This window comes from Cololabis saira, chromosome 4 (genome assembly GCF_033807715.1).
Source record: "Cololabis saira isolate AMF1-May2022 chromosome 4, fColSai1.1, whole genome shotgun sequence".
Taxonomy (NCBI): Eukaryota; Metazoa; Chordata; class Actinopteri; order Beloniformes; family Belonidae; genus Cololabis; species Cololabis saira.
In genome coordinates, this window is record NC_084590.1 from 13,387,697 (window position 1) to 13,401,835 (window position 14,139).

Sequence of the window (14,139 nt, forward strand, 5' to 3'; positions counted from 1 at the left end):
AGTGAAGAGGAAGGGTGTGAGGAAGGACACTCCCTTTGGCCGCAGCATGGGCGGTTTCTATGTTTGCGCCTCGGTCTACGGCTGTTCAGCCCTTACTTTTGCCTTAAATAGCATACAATACTGTATAGTGTGGAGACTTAACCCACAAGTCATCTATTGAACAGCTGGCATATTTTCCACTCAACACATAGCCCTGCAAAATACTTTCATTGAATTTGAGGTAACGCTGTGTGGATGGTGCAACCTTTATCTGAGTCCCTTAGCGTGACTGTGTGGACACGCAGGGCAGGAAGTGGCCATACTTCCTGCTGGACGCTCTGCGAGCCGTGCAGAGTGTGCAGAGTGTGCAGAGTGTGCAGAGTGTGTTGTTGTGATGATGGAGGTGATTAAAAGGTCCAAACACATGATGCATAAATAGTTCTTTGTGTGCATGTGTCTGGGTGTGTGGGAAACCAACCGGCGGAGTCAGATGGGAGACTGTGGCCCCTCCTCACCCCGCTCCTCCCACCTCCTGCCATGTGTATACCTGTGTGTGTGTCAGTGTGTCAGGCTGCGTGTGTGTGTGTGTGTGTGTGTGTGCTCAACAGTCTGTAAAAGTCAACGAGCGAGCAGCGTTTCAGGAAAAGTAGTTGACTGGTCAAGTGGCAAAGCTGCAAACGACTGCTCTGGAGAGGCAGATGGGAGAGAAGAGGAACGAGAGAGCGAGGGAAAGAAGGACGGCACACAGAAACGAGACCAGAAAGGGAGGGCAGGGATATTGGGTCAGATAGACACAGTCAAAGTGCAAGTGCACAGAGGACTGAGAGGGGGAGAGACTGATAGCAAACTTCCCAAAGGAGCGAGGCTGAGAACAAGACTGCTGAGAAGGTCAGGCTTACGAAATGCTGAGGAGGAAGAGAAGTGTGTCATTCGGCGGATTTGGATGGTATGTTGTTTTTACACTGGTGCCAGTGTGTGCCTGACGATTTGCATCATGTAAGCAAATGCTAATAATATCTGTGGCTCTAGTCCTCATGTTAGATTTTAAAAGGTTTTAAAGGTGTCCATTGTGCTTTATATTCTGCCTTAGTGAACATTTGTGCTGCTGTCTGGCGATTGGTGCAGTAATGTAAACTTTTCTCATGAAAAGGAAGGATGGGCGGAGGGCTCATTGTGCTCCTCTGTGTAACACCTCACACTCTGTCCTCTTGTTTGTCAGCGCTGTGTGTGCCTGCGTTGGTGTGTGAGAATGTACAGTTTCACTCTGTGCTGTCTCCACAGTGTGTGTGTGTGTGTGTGTGTGTGTGTCAGCGGGGTTGTAACAGAAACAGGCCGCTTTGTCTTTGCCAGCTGTCTGCTGTTGTTGCTGCTGAGGAGACGCAGCTCTCACTGGTTCTCCTGCTGTATTGGCTGAGAAGAGTTTCCCATCATGCAGCACAGTAGAAGCTACCAGGGAGCCCATTTAGCATTTAATGTGCTGCGACACTCGGGTGAAGTGTTGTTGTGCTGTCTTTCTTGTTTGTGATCATTGAGACGCTGATTCTTCAGAGCAGTCGGACCCGCTCCAGCTGTGCAGTGGCAGCGTATCTGACAGGTGGCAATAATCTGCACCCCGCTGAGAGCCGCCACATCGCACATTAGAGGGCTAATTAAAGGCAATAGTGTACTTCAGGCATAAAGCAAATAGCAATCTGATAATTGTCAGGAAAGAAAATGGTTTAAAGTTTAAACAAAACAATACTGCAGAAATTTTACACATAAAATCTGTAATGTGAAAGAGCTGGTTTTCAGAGCAGTGGGAATTAAAGAGACAAAAGCTTGCTTTTGCCCCAAAGAGAGCTGGGATAGGTCCCAGCAGATTCCCATGACCCTGAAAATGAAGTGGGTAAAGATAATGGATGGATTACTTTTAGAATCTGGTGTCGAGGACTTGCAGCCTCCTGCCCGTTTTATGGGCAAAATCCAGCTAAAGTATTTTCGGACTCTCAATCGGCTCTTGCAACAACTAGGAATCACTTTACAGCACAATTAATAAACCAGCAACAACAGAAAAGCAGTGGACAACGGACATCAGAGCAGAGGGGACGAAAGTAATGCACAAGAGAAAATAAAGAGTGTCCAAACAAGAGAATGAACTGGAGTAAATCTTTGATCACTTGGACTTAACCTTCCACCCAGAGCAGTTTCTTGCTATGTACGACTATGCAAATAGAAAAGCCTCAACAAGCTGCGAGGGGCCGCAAAGCTGCACGCTCAGCTTCATCAACAACATTTTTGGTTGATTCGAAATACGTCACTGTAAGTTCGAGCCATAGACGGTGTATTACAATGGACGACGCAGTCGAACACGTGACCCGATGGTTTCTGAAGACCGGTTTTGAAGCCTGTTTACCCTCATGTCACAGCCAGCCACCGGGAACACGCCCACCGCATGTCAATCAAAGTTAGCTTTGCTTCCAGCTAGGAATGGGCGATATTTTACCGTTCACGATAAACCGTCAAAAAAATTCCCCACGGTAAGAATTTGTCATCTCGCTGTAAAAACGATAAATTCCCATTGATGACGTTTTTGTGTAAAGCTGATTTATGGTTCTGCGTTAAATCGACGCACAACGTACGTGTGCGTGAAGGAAGGAAGGAAGGAAGGAAGGAAGGAAGGAAGGAAGGAAGGAAGGAAGGAAGGAAGGAAGGAAGGAAGGAAGGAAGGAAGGAAGGAAGGAAGGAAGGAAGGAAGGAAGGAAGGAAGGAAGGAAGGAAGGAAGGAAGGAAGAAATATATGAGAAAGAAAGAAAGAAAGAAGAAAGAGTTTGTGTAACAAACATGGCGGAAGGCGAATTTGAGAGCGAGGAGCTTGAGTCATTACAGTTTTGAAGTAGAGGTGGACTCATTTAATTGTTTTTTATTAATTCAATTTAATGTTTAGTGTAGTTTAGTAGCATTTAGTATCTTTTAGAGCAGTGTTTTGGGGGCTCCAAAAACTGAATGTGGTGATAGATTTATAGTTACAAAGGTGGAGTTGAATTGGTATTTTTTTATCGTCATTTTTATCGTTATCGGGATAAATGCCAGAAATGATCGTGATACATTTTTTAGTCCATATACCGCCCATCCCTACTTCCAGCTCCTTAAGCCAAACCCGCCAAAATATCTGCAGATCTGCCCTCGGACATTTGCAACGGAATATACCATTTAATATGTTGACCCCATGACAAACTGACCATCATGTATAAGCGACGCTGGGTTCGTTTATGCGGCTGGTTGTTCCGCTGAGCGCAATAGCATGTCATTTACAGATTATTAAGTGATAGTGATTAGCCACTGGCTACGCTGCCCGTCAATCGATCCTATTAGAAATAATTTTAATGCTTTATATAAACCCTCCTAGCGCGGTACAAACAACTCACCCCCCTCAGAGTTGTCATGGATGTGAAATCAAACAATTAAGACCAAAATGGTTTTTTGAACCAGGCTGTAAATATATTTATTTCTGCTCTAAAGTTGGACATTTTAACATGGGAGTCAGCCTGCTGGCGACACGGACCACTCCTTGTGGTTTCTCATTCAATAGGCTGAGATAAAAGTCCAATTAAAAAACACTAGTCAGTGTTTTGTCCACTACCACTTGATCAGCTGCATAGACACTGAAAGCTGCTGTTAACACCAGGATGAACTCAGTTTCAAGAGGAAAGCAAGTCCCCATTGCTGGTGGGAACAACTCCAACTAACAAACAGAAACATTTCTTGTGAGTAATGAAGCTCATTACTTGTACGCTACAGCTAAAGATGCAGCTCATTCATTGGCTTGTTATTTTAAAATAAATGGAAATTATTAATTCACTCAACATTAAAGAGGTTCATACTGTATGTTCATATGATTCTTCAGGGTCTCAATGAAAAGTCACTAAAATACTTGATAAAATACACTGATAGTGTTTAAAAGAACAATGTTTTAACATTGTCAAAATCAGCTCCTCATAATTCAAACTGTTTTGGTGCATTTCCCTTTAAATATCACTGAGCTCTGCTTGCCCCGCCCCTCTGCATTGTTGCCTTGACCACAGTTGAGGATTTAGTTTATTAGATTAGTTTATATGGAAAGTATGGCAGGGGAAGCTCTGAACACACGTCTGGGCAACTTATGCATTTGAACATGACATATTTGTCGGTGTGCCTACGTAGCACAACACACATTTTAATATCATGTAGGAAAACAAAGCTTAAAACAATTACTTAAAACATTAAACATTATAAGTACCACTGCAACTTAATTATAAGTAATTACACATAACATAGAATATGAATCAGAAAACCTGTGATTTTAGTGAGGACCTTTTAGTGAGTTTGTATTGACAGCTGGGTGCTAACTTCTGCAGATTCATCTGCCTAAACGAGCAAATCAGTGATCAGAAAACAATTTACTCTGTAAGTGTAATATTAAAAGACACTATGCTATTGTTATTAAAAAAAATACTGCCTCATAAAGATTTAAAATGCTTACTTAAAGGATTTATTAGCCCTAAACAGACACCTTTATAAACCCTCTACAAAGATAACCTAAATGTAGTGTTACCATGTTCTCTTTACAGAAAACGAATTACATATGACATTTTCTTTGAGACTCTAAACTTACCGATCCATGCTTCAGTTGCAACCTTTTAGCAAAACTGGTCTTATATTGATCTTCGTTCATAAAGCAGTCTGGAGGGAAATTATTCACAAAAACATAGATGAATTTGTGTAACCTTGCAAAAAACAAAATGAAGCCACTACATTTTCTGCGGCTCAGATATCAGAAGTAAATGATGACTGTCCTGTTCATAGTAACATCCAAGAACAGGACACCTCAATCGCTTGTGAGACATTGTGTTCTGCTGACCGGCGTGGAAACAATGGTGGATTGTGTCGCTAGCTCACTCAGGGCGGGTCTAAGGTAAAATGGCCTTGTCAGTCAACTGTTGTGGGAGCGGCTTGTGCAGAACTACATATATCTGACAGCAATCTCAGAACAGTCTTTTCAGAAAGAAGACTTTAATATAACAATTAAAAAAAACACTTGGTGGATTTTTAAGGGAAAAAAGAAGGATGGAAGGAAGGAAGGAAGGAAGGAAGGAAGGAAGGAAGGAAGGAAGGAAGGAAGGAAGGAAGGAAGGAAGGAAGGAAGGAAGGAAGGAAGGAAGGAAGGAAGGAAGGAAGGAAGGAAGGAAAGGGGAGAAGGAAGGAAGGAAGGAAGGAAATGAGCCTGAAAGAAAGAAAGAAAGAAAGAAAGAAAGAAAGAAAGAAAGAACTATAAATTCCCGTTGATGATGTTTTTGTGTAAGAAACATGGCGGATCTGAGAGCGAGATAGATTTATAGTTACAAAGGTGGAGTTGAATTGGTATTTTTTTTATCGTCATTTTTATCTTTATCGGGATAAATGCCAGAAATTATCGTGATACATTTTTTTAGTCCATACCGCCCATCCCTAATGTGTACACACACGTCCATCACACTATGTAACAAAGCAAAAGTAAATTTTGCATCCACTGACCCATTTAATCAAGCCACCTTGTTGACATCTGAGTTGAGGCGAGAAAGACATTTCTGCTGATGAGCTTGGTCAGAATGGGTATAATAAATTGGAAACATGCCATACAAAGTATACAGTTTAACGATTAATTGACCACTTTTATTGATGAAGAAAAGGTGAGACTAGTAAATGGAGAGAGTCTAAAGATGTAAAAGTGTGGACAAATGCGTTCAAGTACCTTTCAATGAAAGGAAGAAAACCCACAACGGTCACAGAAATAACTTGAAACTGACAAAAGTAATAGTATATGATTATTTACTCAACATTCTTGGCTGTTTTTAGTCCTGTGTCTCGGGTCATAATCCTGCCTGCAAGTCAGACCAAGCTTTCTGTGATTGGTCGCCATCTTTGTCTCCACAATGTCTCGGTAGTCTTGAGATTTCATTGTACCTGTACAGATTCAACACACCCTGTTCAGACGCAGCAAAACACCTCCACAACATAACCGAGCCGCTTCCATGTTTCACAGTATAGACAGTCTTCTTTTCTTTGAAGGCTTATTTTTGGCCTCTGTGAACATAGAGCTGATGCGACTTGTCAAGAAAAGGTTTTGTCTCCCCTGTGTGAAGGGCATTCTCACAGAAGCTTTGTGGTTTGCTAATACGCATTTTGACATATTCCAGTCTTGCTTTTTTACCTTTAAAGCCTTTACCTTTATATGCCTTGTCAAGATTGTTCTTTCCGATCTCCTCAGACAACTCTCTCATTTTCTTTCTGTGCTCCATGTTCAATAATTGACTGGTACACCCTGTTCTTGTTATTGGCCAAGTTGATTTATTTATTTAATTTGACTGTTGTTTTGGGATTTGAGAATTTATGTTACTGTAAAAACTTGCATTGTTGCATCCAACATTTTAAGTAAACATGTTATGAAAACGCTGTTATATTTATTGACATAGAGGATTGTTGGTTTCTTTGTATTATGATTTATTTTAATCAGTTAGGTCGCTTGAATGGCTCAGTTTAAAATTTAAAATTTGAATACAAGAGGTTATCATGAATCTAGCCTGTTTAGGTTGTGAATTGATTGAGATTGTGGCATGTTCATGGATCATCTAATTCGTTAAGAATCATTTCATCACAGTTTGGCAAACTCTGGGCTCCTCAAACAGACTCTTGCAAAGAGGCTCCACAAAGCTGGAAACAGCCCTGTCCACACAGGGGGGAGGGGCTCTGAGCAAATAATGGCAAAAGTCTCTTTGCGCTGCTTTAAACTGCAACAGACATTTGCTTTTCAAGTCCAATTAAATCCTCCTAAATTTTGAAACTTGAAGCTTCATTAAAGCTGCTGCCTCCTCCCTGAATCTCCAGTTAATATGCAGCACCCACACGCAGGCAGTGGTAGCTACTTCTCTAAAATTGAATAATATTATGTGCCTGAAGCTACAGCCACAGCGTAGGTGGTGTATATTCCTAAAAGTTATAAACTGTCTCGTCACATGGACTGCAACTGTATTGCAATAACAGAAAAACACAATTTATTTGGTGGTGGTGCAGGATCACATTCAATTGTGGATATTTAATGTCAGTCACTGCAGCAGAGCAGCAAATGAAAGGTGATACTCCAGGTCTGAGTGGAGTGAGAACCTTTTTTGAATGCATGGAAGTGCAGACTTTATCATTAACAGAAGTTGTTCCATTAACTGCTCTAATAGCTTTAGCAGAGTGTAAATGAACTTTCCCTTCATTTGTGTGCCTGTTAACGTCATCTTCTCTACATTTGCCCCGTTCTGACGAAGTGTTGCAGTGTCTCTGATACATGTTGGTGCATTCAAATGTTATTTAAAATACGTTCATGTAAAACATGTGCAGCATTGTGCTTCTGCAGCATCCTGGCAGGGAGAAGGATGCTTTTCTGTGTAGCTAATGAGATTAAGATATTCTGTTCGAAGCACCATCCCCAGGGAGAGATCCAAGAACATATGCATGTTTTCATGCACACACAAGATTAAACTACAACCCCCAATATTATACCGGCCTGGAAACAGTAAATGAAGTGATACATTGTGACAATTATGCGCTCTGACTTGCAGTGTTTACAGTATCAACAGTATGTAAGGAAGCGTGAATAAGCCCCTATAAACTCTGAGACCTCTCAGAACCGGTCTGAGCGCATTGTGGAGAAATAACCTTGTTAAATGAAGTCGACTGTCACAAAGCGTGCTTTGCTTTCTGACACAGCTCTATACTGACATTCATCTGACCTGTGCATTAGCTGAGCCAGAGGCTTAGAGGCACCTTAGGAAAACTGCATTTATTTTTGGCCATTGTGACCTGCTTAGCGTTGTTGTAGCACAATGTACCGTTTGTAACATGTGCCAAATTGTATGGCACGTGGTGCGCTATTCAGAGGATCAGAATGGATTAGGCTAAGATACACTGTAGATAACAAGTATTCATATGACAATGTTTAAGAAAAACAGGCCTCAGGTCCCAGAGACCACGTTGGGCTGAAGTCATAACTCTTCCTCCCACCTCCCCTGATGTATCCCACTATTTATGACCTAAGCACTGTAAAATAGGAACGCTTACTGCAGATCATTTTATTGCTGTTTTTGGAAATCAATAATGTTTCTTTTTGTGTGTGTTTGTGTGTGTCTCTTCCTCCTTCTCCAGGGTGGACAAGTCAACGCTGTCTGCACTGAAAGCCCGGTAAGTTCCTCTTCAGATCCTGACTTTGAGGAAGTTGTATCAGATTATCTTTGATATTTATAGTTGATATTTAAATATTTGCTCATGGTATATAGTCAAATAAAAAGTGTTAATGGCCGTGTGGAAAGAACTGATGTGAAACAGGTCACAGAGCATTGCTATTTCTTTGTACCTTTTACAGTTATATTCCACTTTCACACTGAATGATTTTCACTAAAATTAAATAAGTTTATTCCCTGTGAAACTATGAGTATTTTCTATGGGCACAAATCCACTGAAAGAGCCCACATTTTTTTAAGAGTCCTTAAACCTGGATTATGTTTCTGCGTTACACCAACGCAGAACACACGCTGCTGCTGTGACGCCGTGGTGAACCCTTTGGACTTCTCTGTCACTCCATTGTGCAATACCCCCGCGAGCGCTAGGGGGGTGCGTTCTTTTCCTGAATGGTTTATCCGACTTTTCCGGTCACAGTGAATCAAAGAGATAAGGACAACTATTGTGCAAAAAACCAAAACAAAAAAAATCACACACACGAAGAAAATAGCGCTGAAAGTTCACGACTGCTTCACGAACCGGAACCGGAAATGCGTTGCTACCAAGAGAACCAATCACAGCCCTCTCGGTCTGCGTCCTCTTGACGCGTAGTTACAATTTTTGGGAGGTGCGCATCAGTCACGGCATGGCGTGTGCCGTGGGGTGATCATTGCGGCGCAACCTGCGGCGCACACTCGGCGCCGATTTAACGCAGAACCATAATCCAGCCTTTAGACTCACATTTGGCTTTGATGAACAGCATTGACTCAGAACTAGCGCTGCTTCCTAATCTCAGGCGACCCAGGCCAATGGTGTCTCTTCTTTGGGTGTTTGGGCCATATCCGGTTCATACAGCACACTCTTTGACTCAAGTTATAGAGTGCATGATACTTACTAGTATCGTAACAAAGGCATGGGGGCCAAAAGAGTATTGAATTGTGCCCAGATATGTTTACTAACAGTGTGCATACATTTCCTAGTCAAACTGCACTCAAAGTAAGTCTTCTGAGACACAGTACAGGAAAACATTACCTAAATTATTTCCTTTCCTCTTAGGTTTTGACACTATATTAGAGTACACTTACTTCCACAAAAATACAAGCACAATTAGTAAAACAAAACAAACAAACAAAAAACAAGGAGAGAATGCAAGTTAACACTCCCAAAACACTCCTCTGTGATCCCTCCAAGGTAATGAGTTGTATCAAGTGACTGTCGCTGCAGCAGGACCTGAGCATGAATGTGATGTGTGAATATAAAGTAGCTAGGCATGTCGTCGTGGCCTGTCTGGGGCATGAATAGGACACTAGCCCTTTTTAGTTGTTAGATACTGCAAACTGTAAAACATGTAAGAAACTTCACATTTGTAGATACTACTTGGAAAAGTGCCCACAGTGTACTGATATTCATACAGACAGATACAATACAACATTTAAACTGCACCCAACTAAACATCCATGCCTTCCCAACAATGACATTTGCATTTTGATTGATTTGTTTTGCTCTCCAGCGATGGTCTTGATCCCTGGTCTTTCAGAGCCACTGCCTGCATGTTTTGGATGTTTCGTGGCTCCAACCCTGTCACAAATGACTGTGTCGCCACCACAGTTGTGCAGACCTTGATGACAAGTTGGTGGACCATTAGTTAGAATCAGAATGCAGGGAAACATCTAAAACATGCAGGACCGCGGCCAGTGAAGACCAGGGATGAAGACCACTGCTCAGGAGAGTATATTTGGATGTCGGAAGTAAACGTCAACTCAAGAACGTTCAGACAGAACAACTCTGTTACTTCTATTTAGGGCTACTTTGTTCTGAAAGTAGCTTATTCAGTGAGCTAGTTGACTACTCTGTTGATTGTTTTTTTCCAACTTGTTGATTATCCACGTGATTCGCACCAGTGCCTCTCTTCTTCTTGTTCTTCTTCTTCAGTGGGCTACGTCCAGTTATTGTAGGAGAGCTATACTGCCCCCTGTACTTCCTGTAGCACACTGCACATCCAGGGGAAAGAGTGGGAAGGAGCTTATTGTGTGTGACATTTGTGGATTTTCATGACCCTTCTATGGTAAAAAATTCAGCTTAATTGATTTGGTACAGGCCTCCCGGTGGAAGAGAGGAATGCCTCACTCCTCCCCCTAAATCTGCCTCTTATGTACAAAGCTGTAAGCATTTGTTATCATTCCAAGTGAAATCATAATTTAAAGCAACACCGAGGACATTTGTTCACAATAAAGTATCCGTTTATATGTTGCTTACTTTATTGATGCGCTGTCTAGCAAAAGCCTTCCGCCAATGCTGTCAACAAAAACCAGCCAAAGTGACTTTGTGCTGCTGTCCTGGTGGGACGCCTGAAACAACAAGAGTCGGTTTTGGAGCCACATTTAGAGTTTCTGAGACAGTTTTGGCTCAAGAAGGCAAGTTGGGAAGAAAAAAATGAAAGAGGGACAGAGCATAAGATCAAACAAAAGTAAACCTTAAGCTGGGCATACACTGTGCGATATTTTAAATCGTTTGATTCAGCCCCATCTCACACTGCATGACTAGATCGCTGAGTTCAAAAGTTTGCAGCCCACGAGTAATGGTCTCACACTGTACGACCCGATGCTCTGATGCGACCCGTCTGCTCACACTATACGTTCATAATCCTCACTTCGGACTTCTGCATACTGGAACTACAACGTCAAAAATAAGTCGAAGAAGAGGAGGAACCCCGAAGTGGGAGACACCAAAGATGCTCAGCAAAAACAAACGCGCTGCCTTAAGCCTGAATTATGGTTCTGCGTTAAATCGACGGCGTAGGGTACGGCGTAGGGTACGGTGTTGCCACTGTACCCTACGCCGTAGGCTCTGCGTTGGTGTAACGCGGAACCATAAATCAGCCTTTAGCAATTTGTGCCATTCTGTGTGGCGATAAATGAAAAAAGATTAGACAACGTCGTGATTGGACAAGGAATTGGCTGGGCAGACGTGGAAAATGCAGTCTTTTTTTTCTTTTATTAAAACATGATTTGTAAATGTGAATTTGCAACACTTTAAACTAACAAATAATAGTTTTTGACGTGACATCAGAGATTGCGCATGCTCTCTGCAAAAGGATGAGCCCAATCGGGTTGTAGCTGCTTCAACTGTGCGATTCCTTCACGAGGAGCGACCAGGATTTCAAACAAGTTTGATTTTCTTGCGAGCACACGATTCATGATCGGGAGCTCGTCGTGAGGTGTTAATCTCTCGTCGTTACCCCACGTATACTGCACGAGGCACGACCAATGATTGGGTCAAAATCCGGCCCGATCCAAACAATAGTCGCATGACTGGAAAATCGGTTCAAAACGAGCCGACAATCGCACAGTGTCTGCCCGGCTTTAGACAGTTCTTAAAGCGACGTACCCTCCACCAGCTACAGGGGGAAAATGCAAAAGTTCCTCTATGCTGCTTTAATATAGTTAGGAAAATGATGTTGGATATGTGTCTTAAGATAACTGAGTAACACTCTGACATGACACCACATTTTTATAATTTTAAGGCATAATAAATGTATTTTAATTGATAACCTTAACAAAAAGCTTTTCCTTTCAGTCTGTTTAAATACTGCAAGATTTTAAACTGTCTTCCGTGTTGGTCAGCCAGTCCGTGGTCTTCATCGCTGTAAAGTTATTAGACCTAGTGCTGTCAAGCAATTACAAACATTGAGCGATTAATTAATTAAGATCTGTAATTAATTAATCTAATTAATCTCTTTTTAATCTCACCTCAAAATTGCAGAGAAAAGCCCTCAACTTGAGGTGTTTTCCTTTAAATTCATTCCATTATTGTGGCAGATCAAAAGATTGATATAGCCTAACAACAAAAAAAGAGCTTTATAAAGTCATTTCTTTTTTTAACAGACTTGAACAGATTTACATCAACTGGGCAAGAACATTCACCAGCCTCTCGGTCGCAGACGTGCACATGCGTGCGGTGCTCTCCTCCAGTTTAGTTTGGGGGAGAGCGTTGCTGTGGCAACATCGTTGCTGTGGCAACATCGTTGCTGCTAATGTTAGCTGTGGCTGCACTCACGACCGGGTGCTTTGTGTTTATGTGGCTAAACTTGAGCTGCTTCAGTGGTGAGCAAAGTCCTTTCCACAGAGACTCATATAAATTTACCTTTATCAATGGTGCCGTCGAGGCGTTTTAGAAATGTAAATTCCCCATTTACTGGACCGACAACTTTCACTCCTCCATTTTCACTTCTCCTCAACCCCCCCACACCTGTCCAGCTCCATTGTGAGCTACCAGCGTTGATAACCACTTCAAGGGGAACATTGTTTTCTACCCACAACTCAAGCACATAAAGGCAACTTGCAAACAGAAAAAGTAAATGTAGAGATTAAAGTGATTAAAAAACGTAACGCTCTAAATATGCCTGTAATGAATTAATCGCAATTAACGCGCTTATTTGACACCCCTAATTATACCCTCTGCTTCGGCAAGCTGTTTCACCTGAAAGTCGAAAAAAAAGTGCATCATTTCAGTGTAAGAAGCCGAATCTCTCCCCGTCAGCATCAGCACTAAGCTCCACGTTGGTTCAGACCTCGTCAAGATCACCTACGGGTGCTGTCTGTTGGTGTGGACGTCTCCTGGCTGTTTCCGCCCACACGCGTGATGCCTGGGTGTTTTAAGGTGACCACCCGCTGCTCCCAAAATAGAAATAGTGTGTCAAATTCATCCACAGGGTTTGAAAAAGTCTCGTTCAACTTACCGAAACACGGCGGTAGTATCACTCATCATCACTCACTCACTCACTCACTCATCTTCTCCCGCTTTATCCGTTCCCGGGTCGCGGGGGCAGCAGCCTCAGCAGGGATGCCCAGACTTCCTTCACCCCAGACACTTCCTCCAGCTCTTCCGGGGGGAATCCGAGGCGTTCCCAGGCCAGCCGAGAGACATAGTCTTCCAGCGTGTCCTGGGTCTTCCCCGGGGTCTCCTCCCGGTGGGACATGCCTGGAACACCTCCCTAAGGAGGCGTCCAGGAGGCATCCGGTACAGATGCCCAAGCCACCTCAGCTGACTCCTCTCAATGTGAAGGAGCAGCGGCTCGCTTCCGAGCTCCTCCCGGGTGACCGAACTCCTCACCCTATCTCTAAGGGAGCGTCCAGCCACCCTGCGGAGGAAACTCATCTCGGCCGCTTGTATCCGCGATCTTGTCCTTTCGGTCACTACCCAAAGTTCATGACCATAGGTGAGGGTAGGGGCGTAGATTGACCAGTAAATCGAGAGCTTCGCCTTTCGACTCAGCTCCCTCTTCACCACGCCTCAGCACACGCTCTGAACGCATGCTTTATTTATGTTTGACTCGCTGGGGTGATGGCGTCCTTCATGGCCACTGGATGTTGGATGTTTGCGAGCAACAACTTTCTTTTCTGTTTCCCAGCCGTGGAAGTAGAAGTAACGGCGTCTGTGCAGCTCTGTTTGGTGCGATCCATTCTGTATCAGTGCTGAGAGTGACCGTAATTATCACCTGCACAGACCGATGATTTCTCCATGTGAAGTTCGTGAGGGGTACAATGCGTGAGCTCCCAGTCTTTGTATACCGCTGGGAACCCTCGCCGGAGGGGTTTGCCACAGTGATGAGAGACGAGGGGCTTCTGCGTTCACTTTTCCTGTCCCCTCGATGAAAACCTCTTAGCTACAGCTCACGCACGCTACATAACCAAAGGAAACTCATATCCCTCTTATTGTTTTACCAGCATCTCATTGTGATGCTCAGTTTCAGTTCAAACCTTTTGCGGCCGACTGTCCTCCTGTCACCCCACCCCCTGTTACGACTCTCCACTCACCCTTGTTTGGGATTGCTTTACGGTAGTTTTCTCTCAGCCGTGTCTCAGTTGTAGAAGTTCAAGACAGAAAAGACAAATCTGCCTCGTG

General features: G+C 43.1%; 1 protein-coding gene across 2 annotated transcripts in view; it reads left to right on the forward strand.

Annotated features, from left to right (window-relative positions):
* The first annotated feature begins 586 nt into the window (after positions 1-586).
* LOC133441533 (rap1 GTPase-activating protein 2-like) overlaps positions 587-14,139 on the forward strand; it is a 257,100-nt gene continuing 243,547 nt past the window's right edge. For both annotated transcript variants that reach the window (XM_061718933.1, XM_061718934.1), the window contains exons 1-2: positions 587-925; positions 8,164-8,199. In XM_061718933.1, coding sequence (XP_061574917.1) covers positions 882-925; positions 8,164-8,199 — 80 coding nt within the window. In that variant the 5' untranslated portion in view covers positions 587-881. The remainder of the gene's footprint in view (positions 926-8,163; positions 8,200-14,139) is intronic.